Source organism: Haliotis rubra, unplaced genomic scaffold, assembly GCF_003918875.1.
Source record: "Haliotis rubra isolate DU_JTF1 unplaced genomic scaffold, ASM391887v1 Scf70, whole genome shotgun sequence".
NCBI lineage: Eukaryota > Metazoa > Mollusca > Gastropoda > Lepetellida > Haliotidae > Haliotis > Haliotis rubra.
The window spans coordinates 1,818,926-1,839,546 of record NW_025767413.1 but is presented as its reverse complement, the minus strand read 5'-3'; the positions used below and the strand labels follow the sequence as shown (position 1 = coordinate 1,839,546).

Genomic DNA, 20,621 nt, shown 5'->3' with positions numbered 1-20,621 from the left:
GCCGGGTACATTGTGTGAAACCCATTTCTGGTGTCCCCCGCCGTGATATTGCTTGAATACGACTTGCTGACAGGAAATTTTCATGGATACAAGACCATCCAAAAGCCGTGATTTCATAACTCAGAGACATACCAAAAGACGAATACCGTAATGCCTTTAATAAGTGGCTCGACCGCCTCAAATTATGCATAGAGAGAGGAGGGGAGTACTTCGAAGGAAAGTGAAAATCTCAACTTTGTATGTTAATGCAGAATGTTTTTACACTCTTGTTGCCATTACTTATTGAACACCCCTCGTATTGCTAAAAAGCGGCGTAAAACAATACTCACTCACTCTTGTATAACGTTGTCTGTACGTGTCATGGGCATGCACTAGTTGCGTGGATATGTGCGCTATATATAAATATCCTATGATAATAATATAATGACCACAATTGTTTAGGACATTTACTGAATTGTAAATAACGTTCCAATATTTCAATACTTTAATTTGTTCACATGTTTCTTTATATGTGTACGGTCAGGTCAAGTCATCGATGTGACTACTCCATTGTTTGAAATTATGTTTGTATTTAATTTTTCATTGTTTGCTTACAAACTGACGTGCAACACGTCCATTATTTTCATGCATGTACAGATGTCAAAACATTAGTTATCTTTGCATTATGGTACCAAAACCTCATTTTCTGTGTATTCTCCTCCTACTCCAAATGATTCACATAATATTGTATTTTACTACAAAAAGCAAATTTCTCAAGCAGCATTTCTCACTCATGCACTGCCTCCTACTAACTTTATATCGCCTGTAAGTCAGATCGTTGGGTTGGGTTGATTTCTGCTACACAGGCAAACTGTATCGCAAATAGGGTTGGGCAACACAAAGAAAATGACCAGGGCCCTTATTCTCGAAAGGTTCGTAGCCCTAAGAATTCTTAACTTTGATCGTAGCCAATGTGTTAAGAATGGGCTTAAGAAGTTCGTAGGACTTAAGAAGTTTCGAGAATAGCTAGCCAGTCCTCCTATAGGTGATTAATAAGACTAGTCATTTTCTTTGTGTTGCGCAAGCCTGTGGCTGCTATTACCTCAAGAAGAGTTTTTGTTTAGTTCTATGTTTAGGTGCTCATTACTTTATAATGATTTCTTTATTACTAATATTCTGTGGAGATGTACATCCACATCCGGGTCCAGATCTTATTCTAGGCATGGAATTCTAGTCAGTATCACAATTTAAGAAATGTACATCTTGAGACAAGACTTTATCCGCAATATTAAAAATTATAAATCGGTCCCAGGCGAAGTCAGATTCTTCTCTGTCGTTTGCTCCTGGGCTGCGCATTTGTTTGATAGATGCTTGTCAGACAGCCGAACCTGCTCCTGTGGAAACACTTGAGAGGATCACTTCCATTATTTCCTTCAGTGTCCTCCATATGATAGATTCACATTTCAGACTAGACAAATGATATAAATTTGCATGCTATTCTTAGTGGCGATAAATCATTGTCTCAGTATGAAAACGAATTGATAATATAATCTGTGTATAATTTCCTGAATGATACCAACCGTTTTTCATAAAGTGTGGTACCATTTGCTGTATTTAGTTTGAAATTATTGAATTATGAAAACATTTGTCTGCGGATTTTCTATATTTCCACAAATGTATTTATAAACTCATTCGTTATAAGTTAATGTGTAGGAGAAGCAGTTATATAGGCTGATGCAGCCTGTTTGCTGATCCTTTTTCCTTTTATATTTATTATTCTATATTGTACATTTATAGTGAGTGAGTTTAGTTTTACGTCACACTCAGCAATATCCCAGCTATATGGCAGCGGTCTGTAAATAATCGAGTCTGGACCAGACAATCCAGTGATCAACAGCATGAGCATCGATCTGCGCAACTGGGAACAGATGACATGTGTCAACCAAGTCAGCGAGCCTGACCACCCGATCCCGTTAGTCGCCTCTTACGACAAGTACAGTCGCCTTTTGTGGCAAGCATGGGTTGCTGAAGACCTATTCTACCCCGGATCTTCACGGGTCGTACATTTATAACAGGAGATACTTCGCCCACAGGCAGAAATAATAAAGACGTATATGGGTTACAAGGGCGGATCCAGGAATTTTGAAAGTGTGTGTGTGTGTGTGTGTGTGTGTGTGTGTTTCAGGGGGTTAAAAACCCCTTTGGATCTGCCAACGCCAAAAAAAGAAATTCAATGTGGTCTTAAGTCACTTTCGGGGGGTTGGGGGGTGGGGGGTCCGATACCCTGAACCCCCCCTTGGATCCGCCACTGGGTTAATGGCCTAGACGTACATTGCACATTGACGATGTGTGAAAACCGTGAAAACTAAGCATAAAGATGCAGCTACCAGTAGGCCTGGTGTGTGTGAAGTTAGGATTCATGTCGTAGCTTTTTGTCAAAAGACCTGTGTAATGGATGATGAGTAAAACCTTTGGAAACACTGAAAATCGTTTTTGTAATCCAATTTTTCACGTGGAAACTAATTTGTAATAATGAATCCTTTAAGGATTGTTTTGCACGTAACGGCTTTGGGGCTATACACACGTTTTGGGGTTAAAACCACCACCCCCGAACCCCCTTGGCTGCGCCAACGCCAATCTATTTATTTGTATGTATGTACATGTTCTCTGTACAGAACACAAATCATGTTCGGTTTGAGGAGGGAGACTATATAACGTTATAGATTATCCCTGGTTTGAGTAAGCCCTTCTCACTGATGAGTAGTTAGCTTTGTCTTTCCCAGTCTGAGCTGAATAACACCTTCCTTGTTTTTCCCCCCAAATCATGATTAAAATTTACTCCTGGGAAATCAAAGATATTAAGACCAAATTTTGTTATAGTCTTCAGATCTTGTAAACTGAGCTAAGGAATCCCTGATTTATGACACAATTATATATTCAAGTCATTTTCATACTCCTGAGGCCTGATCCTATGTTGGAGTCCAGTCCTCACTCTGTGTGTCACACATTGTCATGGACAGTGAGTGAGTGTTTTGGGTGAGTGAGTGAGTTTGACACTTGAAATGATGCAGATAATGAAGGTTCACAAGGCTGGTCAAACCAGGGAGACTATATAAGGTTTTAGATTATCCCTGGTCAAACCAACAAGCACAGTTAGGTACCAGCAAACCAAGCAACATTATCTGGACAAACCAGGATTCGAACTCACTGTCCCAGGTTCAGAGAAGCCACTCTTCACAGCTAATTGTGGCGCTGACTGAATCTGGACACACCAGTAATTGACATTCATTACTCTGGAAAACACTTGCATTAATTTCACCATGAACAGCAGCATCTACATAACCAAAGTTTCAGAAATAGAAACACAACATATTTCTCCATTTAAGTTTATTATGATTGTAAAAATACAATGTAAATTTGTATGTATTACATCTCATCTCCCTGAAATAATAGGAATGATATGTACATCTTGGCACCAGTCTTTCTAGTGAAAGAGATGAAGTCATCTTCATCACACCTCATCCTCAAGCCTGGTGTTATTGAGCTATTTCCTGTCATTTGTCAAGGTCTGAACATTACTCCTGGAAAAAACATAAGACCCCCGGTTTGTAGTTTTATACATCCCTAATTTATGCATCTCATGGAAATATACTGAGGGAAAAAAATAAGGGATCACATGAAAGCACAAGTGTTCCTTTATTTATTTCCAGGTTTTTTCACAAGTTATCCGATGCAAAGCTTGTGAAGAAACCTTAGGAAACAATATAGGAACACTTGTCTTTCATGTGATCCCTTATTTTTTTCCCTCAGTATATCTACATAAGCCATTTAGAGGCATTTGGTACAAGACTGTATGTTCTTCCAGATGGTTGAATGTACCAGGTGATACGACATGTTAAAGAGGAGGATGGAGATGAAAGGATAGCAAACAACTTACACAACAACAGGAACAGAATGTCCAAACATCATGGCTTTTGATTTCTGTGTTTCAATATCAATCACTCTGTGAACAATAGTATAAATGTTTTGCCAGCAAATAAAACAAAGAAATTTGGAACATATATATTAAATGGTATTAACATTTTCTGATGTCGAAATATATTTTTACTCATCAGGATTCAAACATTCCTGTGATACAGATGGACAGACATCCTGTCAGCTGCAGGTTGGGATAATTCTGAGTTGTGTCTTTTAATTTGGTTATATACTTGAGTATCACGCCATTTACAAATACAAGTTGTTTTCTAAAGTGCCATTTTATGATGCAAAAAGACTAACATGAGTATTATGACTTTGTGTGAAAATACAAATAATCACTACTCTGATAAAGGAATCCCTCTTCATAAAGCAGCATACTCTCGGTTACAAAAATATTTGCTAAAAGAACTAATGTTCATAGCAATAAGAAATTAAACAAGTTATATAGATTTATATAAATTTGTAATGAAAGCATAAATAATATCGCAAACTATTTAGCAGCATTAGGTTGTTTCTTGATATCACAGACCAGAGGTTAGATGGCAATGTTAACACATACAGTTCTGCTACATAAAGATTGCTACATAGTTACAGAAACTACAAATAAAAACAAAATTATCTGTTAGGAAATGGCAACAAAATCCCTTTTTCAGTTATCTCCATAATCTGTTTTTTACCAAAACCATATGGTTTGATGGCCAAAGTATATTTGGAAAAAAATCATGTTTTTTTCTGAAATTGATTTCTGAGAGTTGACATAAGATGACATCAACACAACCAGAGGCAACATACATGTATGTGAAATATATCAATAGAAAAAAGGGGAGCTTTAAGAAAGGTCAGGAAGGTTATTTCTGCCATGAATATTGATGTTTTTGCAGAGTGTCACTTTGATTCTGAGTTGTTTCGGACTATTTTATTTCCTGGCACAGTAAGTCGCCTGCCTCTGTTGGCATCCTGATGGCTTGGTGCCCTGCAACACAAAAGGGTGGGTGAGGTTGGCTTCATGTGGTTTTGAACATTATTTCTTGGAGCTGTATTTCAGTCAATCACTGCAGTCAGCTTGATACCGGAGAGAGCCTTAAGTGATGTGATCTTGGCACTTTGGTGAAAACCATGATCATAGGTATCATGTTAACAAACCTAGAAAGGGAACTGGTAATCACAGTTTCAAACCAAGTTTCTGGCAAGCCTGAAGACACAACACCTTAGATGACTTATAACATCACACAGTTAACTATATCAACACTAGAAAAGGGGTTCTAAAAGTTAAGAAGGGGGGCTTAGGTGGAAAAGAGTGGGGATCTGGTGTCGGAGGGGGGTTGTTGAGAGGAGGAGGGCTCCAGAGTGGAAGAGGTTGGGCTCCAGAGGGGAAGAAGTGGGTTCAGAGAGGAAAAAGTGGGATCTAGAGGTGTGCTTCAGAGAGGAAGAGGTGGACTCGAGAGTTGAAGGGGTCAGCCCCAGAGAGAAGAAGTGGGTTCCAGAGTGGAAGAGGTGGGCTCCAGAGAGGAAGAAGTGGGATCTAGTGGTGGGCTCCAGAGAGGAAGAGGTGGACTCCAGAGAGGAAGAAATTGGGTCTAGAGGTGGGCTCCGTTCCAGAGATGAAGAGGTGAACTCCACAGTGGAAGAAGTTGGGTCCAGAGGTGGGCTCCACTCCAGAGAGGAAGAGGTGGACTCCAGAGAGGAAAAGGTGGGCTCCAGGTGGGCTCTGCACAGTGGAGAGAAGAAGAGGTGGACTCAGAGGAGAGAGGTGGAAGCGGTGGGATCTAGAGGTGGGCTCTAGAGAGGAAGAGGTGGACTCCACAGTGGAAGAAGTTGGGTCCAGAGAGAAAGAGGTGGGCTCCAGAGAGAAAGAAGGTGGGATCTAATATAGTACCGAAAACCCTTGAAGGATAGAATGGCTTTCAAAGACAACTACAAACTCCAACTTTGGACAAATGAGTCCAGATGACAGTTAGTCTTTCTACTTGCTGTATGGTTCAAGTGTAAGATTAATGCACTCACTGTGTACGTGTCACAGAGCAGCTTGATCAGATTAGTTGTGGCTTCATTCTGAATCTTCTCATTGTGAACCTGAAACAGTATTACGTCCATATCACAGAAGTTGGAACAGCATGTCATGAATGATACAGACAAACTTTATAGATAAGAACTTCTATATTTTGTGAGTGAACCTGAAACAGTATTACGTCCATATCACAGAAGTTGGAACAGCATGTCATGAATGATACAGACAAACTTTATAGATAAGAACTTCTATATTTTGTGAGTGAACCTGAAACAGTATTACGTCCATATCACAGAAGTTGGAACAGCATGTCATGAATGATACAGACAAACTTTATAGATAAGAACTTCTATATTTTGTGAGTGCAACGTTTCGAAACAGACAGAATTTCTGCTTGACAATGGTACAAGAATCTGTATTAACACGCCACTCTCACGAATTACAGAAGTTTTTATCCATACAGTTTGTCTATGTTGTACTTCCCAGCTTCTAAGTTGCCACTCAAAGAATGTCATGGCCCGAAAGACTACAGACTATAGTGTACCTTCTAAACAAAGTACATGTATGTCACTTTACAGGAAGTATTTACAACTCCCATTTTGTGGCGTGAGTGAGTGAGTATGATTTTACGCCGCTTTTAGCAATATTTCAGCAATATCACGATGGGGCACACCTGAAATGGGCTTCACATATTGTACCCATGTGGGGAATTGAACCCAGGTCTTCAGAGTGACAAGCCAATGCTTTAACCACTAGACTACCCCACAGCCCCTTCCATTTTGTGATTGCTGAGTGGGTTAGATCACTGACTGTCTGCTGTCACTGACTCACTATCTGGAGCCCTGCCTACTTACCCCGTTTAGAGTGACCCAGGGCACGTACTGATGCTGGGGGTTGAGGGCATCTGTCTTCGTCGCCATCTCATGCTCCCACTGGTTGCCTTGGGAACTGTTGGCACAAGCCTCGATCTTACTGGTCGGGATGGAGGGGAACTTCTTGCCACACTAGGTATAAAACAGTACTAACTGACACAACTGGAAAACATCAACCACATTGGAATACTGATTGAATGAGTGAATGAGCAAAGCTTTATGCTGTTTTTAGCATTAATCCATCCATTTCACAGAAAAGGACACCAAAAAGTGTTTCACACAACAAACTTATGATGGAATGGAACTCAGATCTTCAACATGACAAGCCAACTTTTGCACAATGGGCTACCTTACTAGACATCAGAATATGCATTCTGTTATCACTATGATCTGTAGAAGCCGACTTATGAGCTACTCTCATGAATCTAGTTTTAGGTCACAGCAATGTTGGGTAATCGCTTTTGTGTAATGCCCAGTCATCTCTGCACTTGGCATGATAAAACATTCTCTATTTTTTATTTGATTCTCATGTCAAATAAAACTTTGGACAAAAACACACATTTTTATGCTAAAAGTAATTCTACATTTTCTCAAAAGTGTGTAACCAGAACGGAATCCGAGTTAGAATTAAATCCATGCAGCCTGTGTTTGTTGTGAGAAGGGTGTAACTAGATAGGATGGTCAGGATCGGTGGACTGACGTCATTAGTATTGTGATGGTGTGGATCAGTGCTCATGATGTCAATCACTGGAAAGTCTGACCCAGACTTGATTATTTACAGATGGCTGTCATATAGCTGGACTATTGCTGACAACAGTGTTGCATACAAAACATACAATATCTTGTCATTTGTAGTGATTATGAAGGGAAAGTCTGTTTGGTGGCATATTGTGTGAGTGAGTGAGTGAGTGAGTTCAGTTTTATGCCTCAATCAGCAATATTCCAGCTATATGGTGGCGGTCTGTAAATAATCGAGTCTGGACCAGACAATCCAGTGATCAACAACACGAACATCAATCTACACAATTGGGTATGATGACATGTGTCAACAAATTCAGCGAGCCTGACCACCCGATCCCATTAGTCGCCTCTGAAGATCAATTTTAACATGGATCTTCACAGGTTGGTGGCATATTGCATTAACTTAAATACACTATTGTTATTTCAACATCATGAAGTCCTCATGCACTGTGTCATGTGTCATATATTAAAGTTGTTTCTGACATGTTACTAACCTCACGGAATGCTGCCCTTGACCTCTCTGGACCTTCTTCCATGCAGTTAATGAATGGGAAGGCAATGTTGATATCATTCACTATGTTAAGTAGGCAGGTCTGAAAACACAAAGGGGCAGTGATATTACAAACAATGTTGAATGGGCATAAATAGCTATGTAATGTCAATTCACTAGGCTGAATAGGTATGTAATGTCAATTCACTCTCCTGAATAGGTATGTAATGTTAATTTACTATCTTGAATAGGTTTGTGATGTCAATTCACTATCTTGAATAGGTACGTATTGTCAATTCGAGATCTTGAATAGGTATGTAAAGTCAATTCACTATCTTGAATAGGTACGTATTGTCAATTCACTATCTTGAATAGCAATGTCATGTCAATTCACTATCCTGAATAGCTATGTAATGTCAATTCACTATCCTGAAGAGGTATGTAAAGTCAATTCACTATCCTGAATAGGTATGTAATGTCAATTCACTATCTTGAATTGGTATGTAATGTCAATTCACTATCTTGAATAGGTACGTATTGTCAATTCTCTATCTTGAATAGCTATGTAATGTCAATTCACTATCCTGAATAGCTATGTAATGTCAATTCACTATCCTGAATAGGTATGTAAAGTCAATTCACTATGCTGAATAGCTATGTAATGTCAATTCACTATCTTGAATGGGTATGTAACATCAACTCACTATCCTGAATAGGTATGTAATGTCAATTCACTATCCTGAATAGATATGTAAGGTCAATTCACTATCCTGAATAGATATGTAACGTCAATTCACTATCTTGAATAGGTATGTAATGTCAATTCACTATCCTGAATAGATATGTCATGTCAATTCACTATCCTGAATAGGTATGTAATGTCAATTCACTATCCTGAATAGCTATGTAATGTCAACTCACTATCTTGAATAGGTATGTAATGTCAATTCACTATCTTGAATAGCTATGTAATGTCAATTCACTGTCTTGAATAGCTATGTAATGTCAATTCACTATCCTGAATAGGTATGTAACGTCAACTCACTATCCTGAATAGGTATATAATGTCAATTCACTATCCTGAATAGGTATGTAACGTCAATTCACTATCCTGAATAGGTATGTAATGTCAACTCACTATCATGAATAGGTATGTAATGTCAACTCACTATCATGAATAGGTATGTTATGTCAACTCACTATCCTGAATAGCTATGTAATGTCAACTCACTATCCTGAATAGCTATGTAATGTCAACTCACTATCCTGAATAGATATGTAACGTCAACTCACTATCATGAATAGTCATGTAAAGTCAATTCACTATCCTAAATAGATATGTAATGTCAATTCACTATCCTGAATAGGTATGTAATGTCAACTCACTATCTTGAATAGCTATGTAATGTCAATTCACTATCCTGAATAGGTATGTAATGTCAACTCACTATCCTGAATAGGTATGTAATGTCAATTCACTATCCTGAGTAGGCACATATCATTAACTATCATGAGTAATTATGGGATACTGTTTACCATCCTGCATAGACATGTGATATCATACACTCTCCTGAGTAGGCAGGTGATATCATTCACTATATCTGGTAGGCATATGATATCAATACGACCTAAGTTAACATATATGTCACTACACGCAGAAAGAGATCATTGATGCTAGACTTTTTATACAAAAATTGTTTCCATCAAGGAAAGTTAACCAAGATTGCCCTGAAGTGCTGATCGAAGAAAAAAACCAGCAACATGAAAAGACATTTGTATTTTTTTTGTTCCCACCTACCAACTTCAAGTTTTTCCCACAAAGATCTGTACACTAAGAGTGAGTGAGTGAGTGAGTGAGTGAGTTTAGTTTTCCGCCACTTTTGGCAATATTCCAGTAATATCACAACGGAGGACACCAGAAATGGGCTTCACACATTGTACTCATGTGGGGAATCAAACCAGGGTTCTTGGTGTCATGAGCAAATGCTTTAACCACTAGGTTACCCCATCACCCCTGTACTCTAATAAACAAGAGAAGCCTCGTGATGTCACTCCCATGTAACTATTGGTGTAAATGAAGGATCAAGATGTTCTGGTGTAACAACCAGTCAGTATTGAGACCACTCACATCCAGGAGGTTTTCGGCACACTCCTCTTCTCCATGTTGACACTGAAACACCCACTTGTCACCAACTTTCTTTTCCTGAAAACATAGCACAATGTCATATTCAGTTGACACTGACCTTGTCAGAGCATAACTCTGAATGGACACTGACCTTGACAGAGCATAACTCTTAATGGACACTGACCTAATAAGGACAACAATTTTTATGGCTATACAACTTCTTTTATTTGGTGAAAGGCGACGTTTCGACATAGATTCTAATGTCGTTGTGAAACAAGTGCATCACATCGTCTTTCACAGAATAAAAGAAGTTGTATATCCATAAAAATTGACATCATTCTTCATCAACTCAACTTCTAAAATGCCTGTCAAAGAAGACACTGACCTAACTGGAGCATAACTCTTAATGGACTCTGACCTTGATGATGATGATGATGATGATTAGGAGATTTAACATGCGCTTTCTGACATAATGCATATTTCGCCCACGTTATAGGCATTCACACACACACACACACATGTACGCACGCACGCACCCCCACCCACATGCCTGCCAGCACGCACGCACGCACACACACACACTCCTCCATAAAACGATCCTTTTGATGTGGTTGTTGTGTGATTTTATGGGATTAAACTATTCTGCTTCCTAGGAACTAACCCTCGTTAAACCTGACCTTGCTAGTGGCTGGTTTACAAGTAAATAACCTTGTCATAATCTTTCACATGTCCTTTCTGTCTCTTCTTTGGCAAAATTAACAAGAAGACATGGTCATCAATATTCCCCACCACACTGTTCTGTCCCTATTTGGTTCCTGAATTGTAACTCCACCACGACATTCATGTCCTGAAAGTACATACCACATTTGGTTTCCCCATCTATAGTTTTTTTGAGAAAATCCGTCCCCATCATCTCGGACGGACGGACGGAGTTCTAACCTTCTCCCACCCCACCTTGTGACAGGGGATAATGAAAAATCAATGGAGTTCAAATGTAGTAGGGAGAGATTATCAGCTGTAGTAGATTTAACCCATTCAAGGGCATAGTTCTTAATTACAATTATGTATTAAATACTTTCTCCCTAGGCTTGCCCCTCATAATAGAGGAAATATGGTATACATATGCGGATCCAGAAGGGGGTGCAGGCGTGCGCAACCCCCCTTTTGTCCTGAAAGTTTATTAAATGACCATTGAAACTCGGATGAAAATGACATGTACACCCTCCCTTTTCTCAATAGTATGCACCCCCCCTTTCTAAAAAAGCTTTATCCCCCCCTGGTATACATGTAAAATTTGAAAGAGGACTGGGTGAAAACAATCATATGATGGCGTGTGTATATTTGCATGTCGGACCTCTGCATTTCCATACGGGACCAGCGTGAGATTGAAAATGCTGCCAACCGCAGTGAAGGCTGGGAATAACTGTGTCGTGATGAAGTTTCGGCAGTCTGGACACAGGGATTCGTAGTACAGCGTGAAGTTGACGGGAGGGGCGGGGCCTCGCACTGTTTTCCACACTGTTCTCCTGCAGTGTTCAGTCACCTGCAACATAAAATCAGGTGAGTAACTCATCCATGCATTAGGCCAACCCTCACAATGACAAACATGTCCATGAACTGTCAAAACTCGCAACGATAGTAGAGCCATAAACCCTGTGTGTTCCATACAGTGGCTTGCTACTGAATTAAAAGAAAGAGAGAAAGGGAGGAGGAGAGAGAAGAGGGGGGAGGAGGAAGAAAAGAAAGGTCAAACCCCTGATGCCCCCTGTTTCTGGATCCGCCACTGATCTAGACCCTGATATTGTCAACCTTTATCTCACGTGAAACTGATCACCTAGACCCTGATATTGTCAACCCTTATCTTATGTGAAACTGATCGTGTAGACCCTGATATTGTCAACCTTTATCTCATGTGAAACTGATCGTGTAGTCCCTGATATTGTCAACCTTTATCTCATGTGAAACTGATCACCTAGAATCTGTTATTGTCAACCCTTATCTTATGTGAAACTGATCACCTAGACCTTGATATTGTCAACCTGTATCTCATGTGAAACTGATCACCTAGACCCTGATATTGTCAACCTTTATCTCATGTGAAACTGATCACCTAGACACTGATATTGTCAACCCTTATCTCATGTGAAACTGATCACCTAGACCTTGATATTGTCAACCTTTATCTCATGTGAAACTGATCCCATAGACCCTGATATTGTCAACCCTTATCTTATGTGAAACTGATCACCTAGACACTGATATTGTCAACCCTTATCTCATGTGAAACTGATCACCTAGACCCTGATATTGTCAACCTTTATCTCATGTGAAACTGATCACCTAGACCCTGATATTGTCAACCCTTATTTCATGTGAAACTGATCACCTAGACCCTGATATTGTCAACCCTTATCTCATGTGAAACTGATCACCTAGACCCTGATATTGTCAACCCTTATTTCATGTGAAACTGATCACCTAGACCCTGATATTGTCAACCCTTATCTCATGTGAAACTGATCACCTAGACCCTGATGTTGTCAACCCTTATCTCATGTGAAACTGATCACCTAGACCTTGATATTGTCAACCCTTATCTTATGTGAAACTGATCGTCTAGACCCTGATTTTGTCAACCTTTATCTCATGTGAAACTGATCACCTAGACCCTGATTTTGTCAACCTTTATCTCATGTGAAACTGATCACCTAGACCCTGATATAACCAACTGTTATTTCACATGAAACTGATTCCTAGATCCCTGTTGCATAATGATTACTCCCTAAGAGTCTGTACACAATGACTGGTCCATAGGCAATGTGCGTCTGTGTAGGCCAAAACCAACATGGAGTAAAGTGATCGTCTCCCACTACAGTTTTATGTTATCGAGTCTTCCTCGGACATCACCAGACAGACGATCACTTTACTCCATGTTGGTTTTGGCCTACACAGACGCACATTGCCTATGGACCAGTCATTGTGTACAGACTCTTAGGGAGTAATCATTATGCAACATCGCCCTTTCTTTAGAAAAGTAAAGATAGCAATTAACACACTATGCTGAGGATGTTCTTCAACAACTCATGCCTGATTGTTGCAAGAGCTGACTCACATTGAGTGGCAAGGCTCACTGACTCAAATAAGCTGAGATAGCTAAGCCATGTCTCACTGGACACTAATTGCTGGACCTTGAGATAGTCAAGCCATATCTCAGTGGGTACTGGTTACTTGGACCCTGATATATTCGTGGCATGTCTCATGGGGCACTAATTACCTTGACCCTGAGAAAATCGAACCACATCTCACAGGACGCAAGCTGCCCAAACCCTGAGATAGCCAAGCCATGTCTCACTGGACACTAATTGCCCTGACCCTGAGATAGTCAAGCCATATCTCACTGGGTACTGGTTACCTGGACCCTCTCAAGCCATGTCTCACAGGGTAGTGATCATCTGTACTCTGAGATAATCAAGCAATATACCTCACTGTACACTGACTGTGTGCTCCCTGACATAATCAAGCCATGTATCACAGCACACAGATTGTGTGTACTCTGAGATAATGATAAGTTGGTGTGTCATGTCATGTCTAGAACACACTCACAGTCTAAACCTGACATAATACACTGATATCTCACTAATCAAACAGCTACCTCTGGCGACACTGTCTGAAATGCAACACTGATCACAGACACTGATGGACACTTATATAATGCTGTGTCATTACTGTAACAAATACTAACCTTGCAAGCATCCGCAACGTCGTTGGAACTACACCATAGCGACGGGGGGAGAGAGCACTCGGACGCCAGGGTCCCCACCACTGAACACAGCATCAATGTAAGAACAAAACTGATCTTCATCCTGTACTACTCAGTTGAGTTAAAACAGAAAACTGAAAATTAATAACTCGGATATTACACTTATAAGTTGTCTAATCTGCAGTCGCTACTTGTCAAAGTGATTGGCACATTTCGAAAAGTAATTTGTTTATCGCTGAATGGGATCACATGATTTTTGCGGATCATGTGATAGATCACGTGGGATTAGCAGACTATAGTGTGTTTCACAAATGTAAGACTGCAGTATCTCAAGTGTTCGTGGAAGAAAAAAAAAGACGGATCATTGGTTTTTATTTCATATCATACTATTAAGTTTCTTTTATATCAAGGGGATATATGCATCTGGTGGAAGTTGCATTTTTATTTTTGATAATTGCTAATTTGCTGAAAGGGATTATAGTGTAGTGGGAGTGATAAATTGGCATCTTTGTAAATGTCCATATAATGATCAGAAAGACATCAAATCTTATACTGGTTGTCATAAGAGGTTTATGGATGTCATTGAATCCCAGTTACGGATGCTGCCAATCACTGGATTGTATGGTCCAGGTTCGAATATTTACAGATCTCCCTCGCATATCTGGACTATTTATTGCTCAGTGCAACGTAACATATGTTATATTTGGGACTACACTTTCTTGTAAAGTACAGATTCCTGTATTTTTGTACTAGTGTTGGGCTGAGTCCCATCCTGGATTCGAACTTACATCCTCAGAGTCAGGTACCTAATCGCCAGCACACAAAGTCAGTTGCCGAACCCACTCAGCCACCTCGACTTCATGTGCTGGCCATTAGGTGCCTGACTCTGAGGATGTAAGTTCGAATCCAGGATGGGACTCAGCCCAACACTAGTACAAGAATATGTACTTTACTAATAAAGTGTAATCCCAAACAAAACATGTGTTACATTTGATCACTTCCTACATGGCATTGTGTGATCAGTGCAACGTTAAATGACAAACACATTTCTGGTTTTATTGAAATAACTTAAACAAAATATTGATTGTACTTTTCATTGCCCCACATGGGCACAATGTGTGAAGCCCATTTCTGGTGTTCCCTGCCGTGATATTGCTGGAATATTGCTAAAGGCATGATTCTAGTTAGTGGTTGAGATAATATTATGTATTCAACAATGTTTCTACAATAGAAAAATGTGGAATCCATATTAAAGGGTTTACTTAAAGAGAAATGTGGTTTCACAGAGTTCATGTATATTAACACTCCGTTTGGTAACCCCCATTACCCCTACATGCCACTACCCCTACAGCTTATAACAACATAGTTTACGGTCTGTTGCACTGTTAATCCACTGCCTGTTACCTATTCCACACTATGGACTAATCCACTTAAGAGACATAACAACACACAACTGAAAGGTTGAGAGAATGATTTTAATGAAAAGTGATCATCATTTGTCATCATCAAGATTTTAATAAGAATTAACAATAATTCGTCATCATGATTCTTTCATGGACATTAACAATTAATTGTTGACATTCAATGTTAACATAGTCATTTGTGTCAAGTGTTTCAGTCTATGAACATTCAGTGTTTCAATCTATCCCAGCTTAAGCAGATAGCCGACGGCGTCCAAGAACTGAAGAGGTGATTTCTGTCCAAGCTCAAGCTGCTCCTTGTGTCTACACAGGCGATTGTCAATCTCCCTGATTCTCGCTTTCTGCTTCTTGTCGCAGCACCAAAGTCTATTTGTGAAATCTTCACCCTCTCAGCATGTTCAATTCTCCTAATTACTTCTACAAATCTGTATATGTTCGGATGCCTGTGTGGAATTTCACGGTTCAGTCGGTTGTGAAAACCTTCTAGATTGTTGTGTGTCCTCGGCCCAGTTGTCAGGTTGTGGTTCCACAGGGGAAGTAGAAATCTGGCTGTGTCGTCGACCCAGGTTGTCACGATGTAATCGTTGAAGTCGACTGGCTTGACAGAAATGATGAAACAACCCTTCACGACAGCAGTTGGAAATTCAATCTCTAAGGCATGGATTGCTGCTAACTCGAAGTCTGTCTGGATACAGGATGGGACAAGCGCTGAGTCTCCGCTGAACTTCATCCTTGAGGAGTCTGAAGAGTCTGGAGTAGGTCGTCGTCTGGCGGTCGGGAAGTAAGGCGAAGATGAGGGGATATGTGGTGGTCCCACGTCTGGCATGTATGATGTAGACTTGATTCCATAGTGCAGGGCAGGCCGTGATGGTTACGATGGGCAGCCTTGAGGTGTCCTCCCATTACGCAGACAGCCAGTACGCAGACACCTTAAAACAACAACATTTACGGTTCAGTGAATAGATTATCTACTACCTGTTACCTACACATTATATTGGAATAGTCGAAATAAACACACAGGAACAAACTGAAGCTATATTATTTATTTTGTAAGATGGACGAAAAGTAATTTGAATTTTTATTGCTGCAATATAAAAACAGTTTATTTTCATAAACATTTCGGTTTAACCTTCTAGTCTAACGGGAGTCGGCATCATCATATTGAAAACATTAGCTTAGCTATTAGAAATTGCGACACTGTTGTATCATATAAATCAAATGAAGACAAATGTGAACCTAAATATTATTCATATGGAATAAAGAAGTTATATGTTTTGCACACAATATTAAGATATATGACGAGTGCGCTTAATTACGATTTATTTAGAATAAATATTTAAAACATGACGCATCATGTCAATGTGGTCATGGATGTGAGAATGTTTTTCATTACTTCCTTGAATGGCCATCGTACATTGTATACTACTCAAAGACATAAACTGTTACAATCTTTAGAAAGTATTGTTGAAATTAGAACACTGATTGGTATTAATCGTATCTTACATGGCAATACAGGTGTCTCATTTACTGCAAATCAGAATGTTTTCAAATATGTACATATCTATATCTCTCCAACAAAACTTTTTCTCAGTTAACTTCTGTTGAACTTATGCTATTATTGGGAGGGGTCTTTTCTATCAATAAACTCAATCAAATCTGTCAGTGACAAACCTGTTTTTATGTTCGATAGTAATTGATAGTAATACCAATTTTGAGAAGAGAAATCATTAATCATTTAATCACAACAAAGTTCTAGTTATTTACCCACAATCAAACTTCTCAGTAACGAACCTGTTTCAGGCTCACCCTGCTCTACTAACCAGAAAGTGGACTGTTCTATTATACCCGTAGGTGTTACCCTAATTAACCTTCTAGTTCAGTGTCTGTCAATTGGGTGTCTGTCAAATGGGTGTCTGTCAAATGGGAGATAACCCGCCTTGAGATTAAATGCCGACCCTTGGTCCGAAATCTCTTTATGTATACAATTTATAGCACCCTTCAATGCTGTCCCCTAAAACTTGTCATGTATTAATGCTTTCCCCTGTTGAAATATTATTAAAAGCGACCTAAAACAAACCTAGAAATGTTAAATCGGCTGTAGTACCTTACAATCTCGTATTGTACTACATTAAGGCGACGGTTTTTGTGTTATTCACAACTACAAAGGGACTAATCGAGTTAATTTAGTATGTCGTATATACTAACTAATACATAATTTCGGAAATAAACATATCCTCACGATGTTAATAAAAATCGACGACCATAATATCTCCCAGCAGCTGAGCTGTTCGGTCAAGTGTAAAACGTGAATACCGCCGACCGATTGACACGCGCCAAGTGCACATCTTGTCATGAGACATGCATGTGAGCGTCGGTGTGATGACTCACCATTCGACTGTCATCAGACATAGAAGATAAGTTGTAAGTAAAACACTCCACGTGACTGCTCGCTGATAGCTACAGGACATGATTTCAAATAGGACTTTCTAAATCAGCATGGATACACGTGACGAATGACCTTGTGGTTTTTTACGTGACAACGATTATGGCGTAGTCATACAATCGTTGAACTTCGGTTATCCTTAAGACGTCGTATTTTAATAGCGGTTGTACTTTTGTCGACATTTCATTGTCACCCTATTGTTAATTCTGGTTATATGAACAGCAATGTGTTAAACATCCTCCACTAGTGGAGATTTATCGGAACGTATACCCTGGAGATTATCGAGGCTGTGTGTTAAAGTAAACCATTACATGACCATTGACAAAATATGAATTATATACAAAATACTTACTTGTGGTTTCTTTTTACTTTTGGAACACAATAAACACTGATTTATGTAAAGAAGCAAATAAAATAGTCATCTGTTAAATAGTGTACACCGGACTCCAAATTACTAAGCCTCAAAGTTCCATTCTGATTCAGGTTTGAGTATACATTGCTGATCATAAGTACTATGAACTGACACTGTACTATTTTCAATGAAAACATAATGTCCTAGCATTTGTTACAAGTTCAGTTGCAGCTGTGACGCGTACATTGCACCAGATGGTTATAAAATACGTTGAACCTATAATGTCAGTTATGTGTTGAACGAATCACACAATAAAATATTGATCACAAAATACCGATTGCAAATAAACACAGATATATGATTCAGTCTTTCAAGATTCAGTCAAATTGTGCATGCATATATTTGGTTGCTGGTTCTCAACGGTCACACATTCGCTTCCTAAGGCTTGTTTTAAGATAACCCAGTGTGTTGTGGCCCCTTCAATAAAGACACGCATGGCGCTTAATGGGAATATTTCAATAAAGGAACAGGGCCGGTGGGGTAGCCTAATGGTTAAAGCGTCGGCTCATCACGCTGACGACCCGGGTTCGAATCCCCACAAGGGCACAATGTGTGAAGCCCATTAATTGTGTCCCCAGCCGTGATATTGCTGGAATATTGCTAAAAGCGGCGTAAAACCCAACTCACTCACTCACTCAATAAAGGAACACACGAGTATTAGGAATCCTCAGATTTCCCATAAAGCCAAAAGGGAACGATTAATAGATGGGCAGGGGTGAGTAAAGAATCGTTTCATTAATCTGGTTTAGCCTAATGATTAAGCGTTCGCATATCACACCTAAGGCCCGGGTTCGATTCCGCACATTGGACAAACGTGTGAAGCCCATTCAGGTCTCCCCCGCCGTGATGTTGCTGGAATATTGCTAAAAGCGGCGTAAAACCAAACCCAGCCCAAACAGAAAAAAACTAACTTTAAAACACTAAGATGATTTAGTTTAAAACAATATTCCCTTCCACGCTGGCAGACGTTTGGCAGTGATGATGGAGGGATTTTATTGCAGGTTCGTAGAAGCCGTTCTCCACATCTGCTATGACTTCATGCAGTCTAAATGAATTTTGGCCAGAGCCATGGAAATGAGTCGAAGATAAAGAATGTAAGCGCTGAAGAGGTTTAACGCCACACTCGAGGATAGTAACCACGGAAATGAGTGATGTAGTGCACAGGCGCTTTGTCCTGATGCAAGAGCACATCTTTTCTTAGCTTCCAACCGCCTCCGTGGTGTAGTGGTAAGAGCGTCCGCCCAGAGAGCGGAAGATCGCGGGTTCGATCCCCGGCCGCATCATAACAAAACACGTTAAAATATGGTACTTGTTGCTCACTGCCTGACGCTCAGCATTGATGGGTACAACAAGGGCTGGTCGGCTCGGAGTCAAAATAATGTGTCTGAGTGGGGTATTCATGCTTAACTGCGGCATGGTATCTCAGTGAGCTAGCACTATAAAACACGCTTCAGTCTGGGCTAGTACAAGCAGACACACATACACACGCATGCACGTTGTCATATGAGTGAAATATTCTTAAGTACGACGTGAAACCCCATTTCACCTCACCTTCTTAGCCTCCCGTGAAGGTCCGGGTTAGAATATTGATCTTCAGTAACCCATGGTGGCTCGCTGACTTGGTTGACACATGTCATCGGTTTCCAATTGCGCAGATCGATGCTCATGCTGTTGATCACAGGATTGTCTGGTTCAGACTCGATTAGTTACAGACCGCCGCCATATAGCTGGAGTATTGCTGAGTGCAGCGTAAAACTAAACTCACTCACTCACTCAGTCTTCTTTCGACACAAAAGTATGGCATGGTATGATCTGACTTATACTTTTGATTTGTTGATATACCTCTTTGGTGCTATGTAATCCCTAAAACAAAATTCACTACTATGCACGCTTTCTATGTCTCACCTTCTCAATCATGCAGGCCTCTTGGAAATATACATAACTCTATATGTTACGGCTGCGTGCGTTAGAATATCGTGCAGAAACACCTTTTACTTTCTAAATTCATATGTGCACGTGTACATGTTTATTTTTCCAGAGAAGTATCTATAATCCTCGTTGGACGTATCTACAAAAACCGTACTATCTTTAACACGATTCCGAACATCGGAAATGGTCTTCTTGCATTGTACCGTTGTGGAAAATCGACCTTTGAATCAAATGCAAAGGGCAGGGACTGGGGGTTGGGTGGTTCTCAATTGCTGGTCCTTAATAACTTCCGTCTACTTCCAAAACCCGTCCATATAAGATGCCATTTTAACGGTTTCTATTAGGAACAATTACTCGTAATAATATTAGGTGTTTGTTAGATACGATGCAGTAATAACTAGATCATAAATCTCCTTACATATTTCGTGCGGTGGGTAGCCTAGTGGTTAAAGCGTTCCCTCGT

General features: G+C 39.9%; 1 protein-coding gene across 1 annotated transcript; it reads right to left on the bottom strand.

Moving 5' to 3' along the window:
• Positions 1-3,349: 3,349 nt before the first annotated feature.
• LOC124258762 (gamma-interferon-inducible lysosomal thiol reductase-like) lies at positions 3,350-14,208 on the bottom strand. The gene is made up of 7 exons (XM_046692844.1): positions 13,936-14,208; positions 11,548-11,736; positions 10,197-10,271; positions 8,073-8,171; positions 6,820-6,969; positions 5,962-6,030; positions 3,350-4,930 (listed from the first exon to the last, which is right to left on the bottom strand). Exons 1-7 carry the CDS (start codon positions 14,053-14,055, stop codon positions 4,874-4,876), a joined length of 759 nt encoding a protein of 252 aa, XP_046548800.1. The 5' UTR covers positions 14,056-14,208; the 3' UTR covers positions 3,350-4,873.
• Between the last annotated feature and the right edge of the window lie 6,413 nt (positions 14,209-20,621).

Coding starts and splice junctions, on each gene's coding strand:
- LOC124258762 (XM_046692844.1), bottom strand. CDS start 14,055: ATGAAGATCAGTTTTGTTCTTACATTGATGCTGTGTTCAGTGGTGGGG. Junction 11,737..13,935: donor ACGTTGCGGATGCTTGCAAG/GTTAGTATTTGT, acceptor TTTATGTTGCAG/GTGACTGAACACTGCAGGAG. Junction 6,031..6,819: donor CCTGGGTCACTCTAAACGGG/GTAAGTAGGCAG, acceptor ATACTGTTTCAG/GTTCACAATGAGAAGATTCA.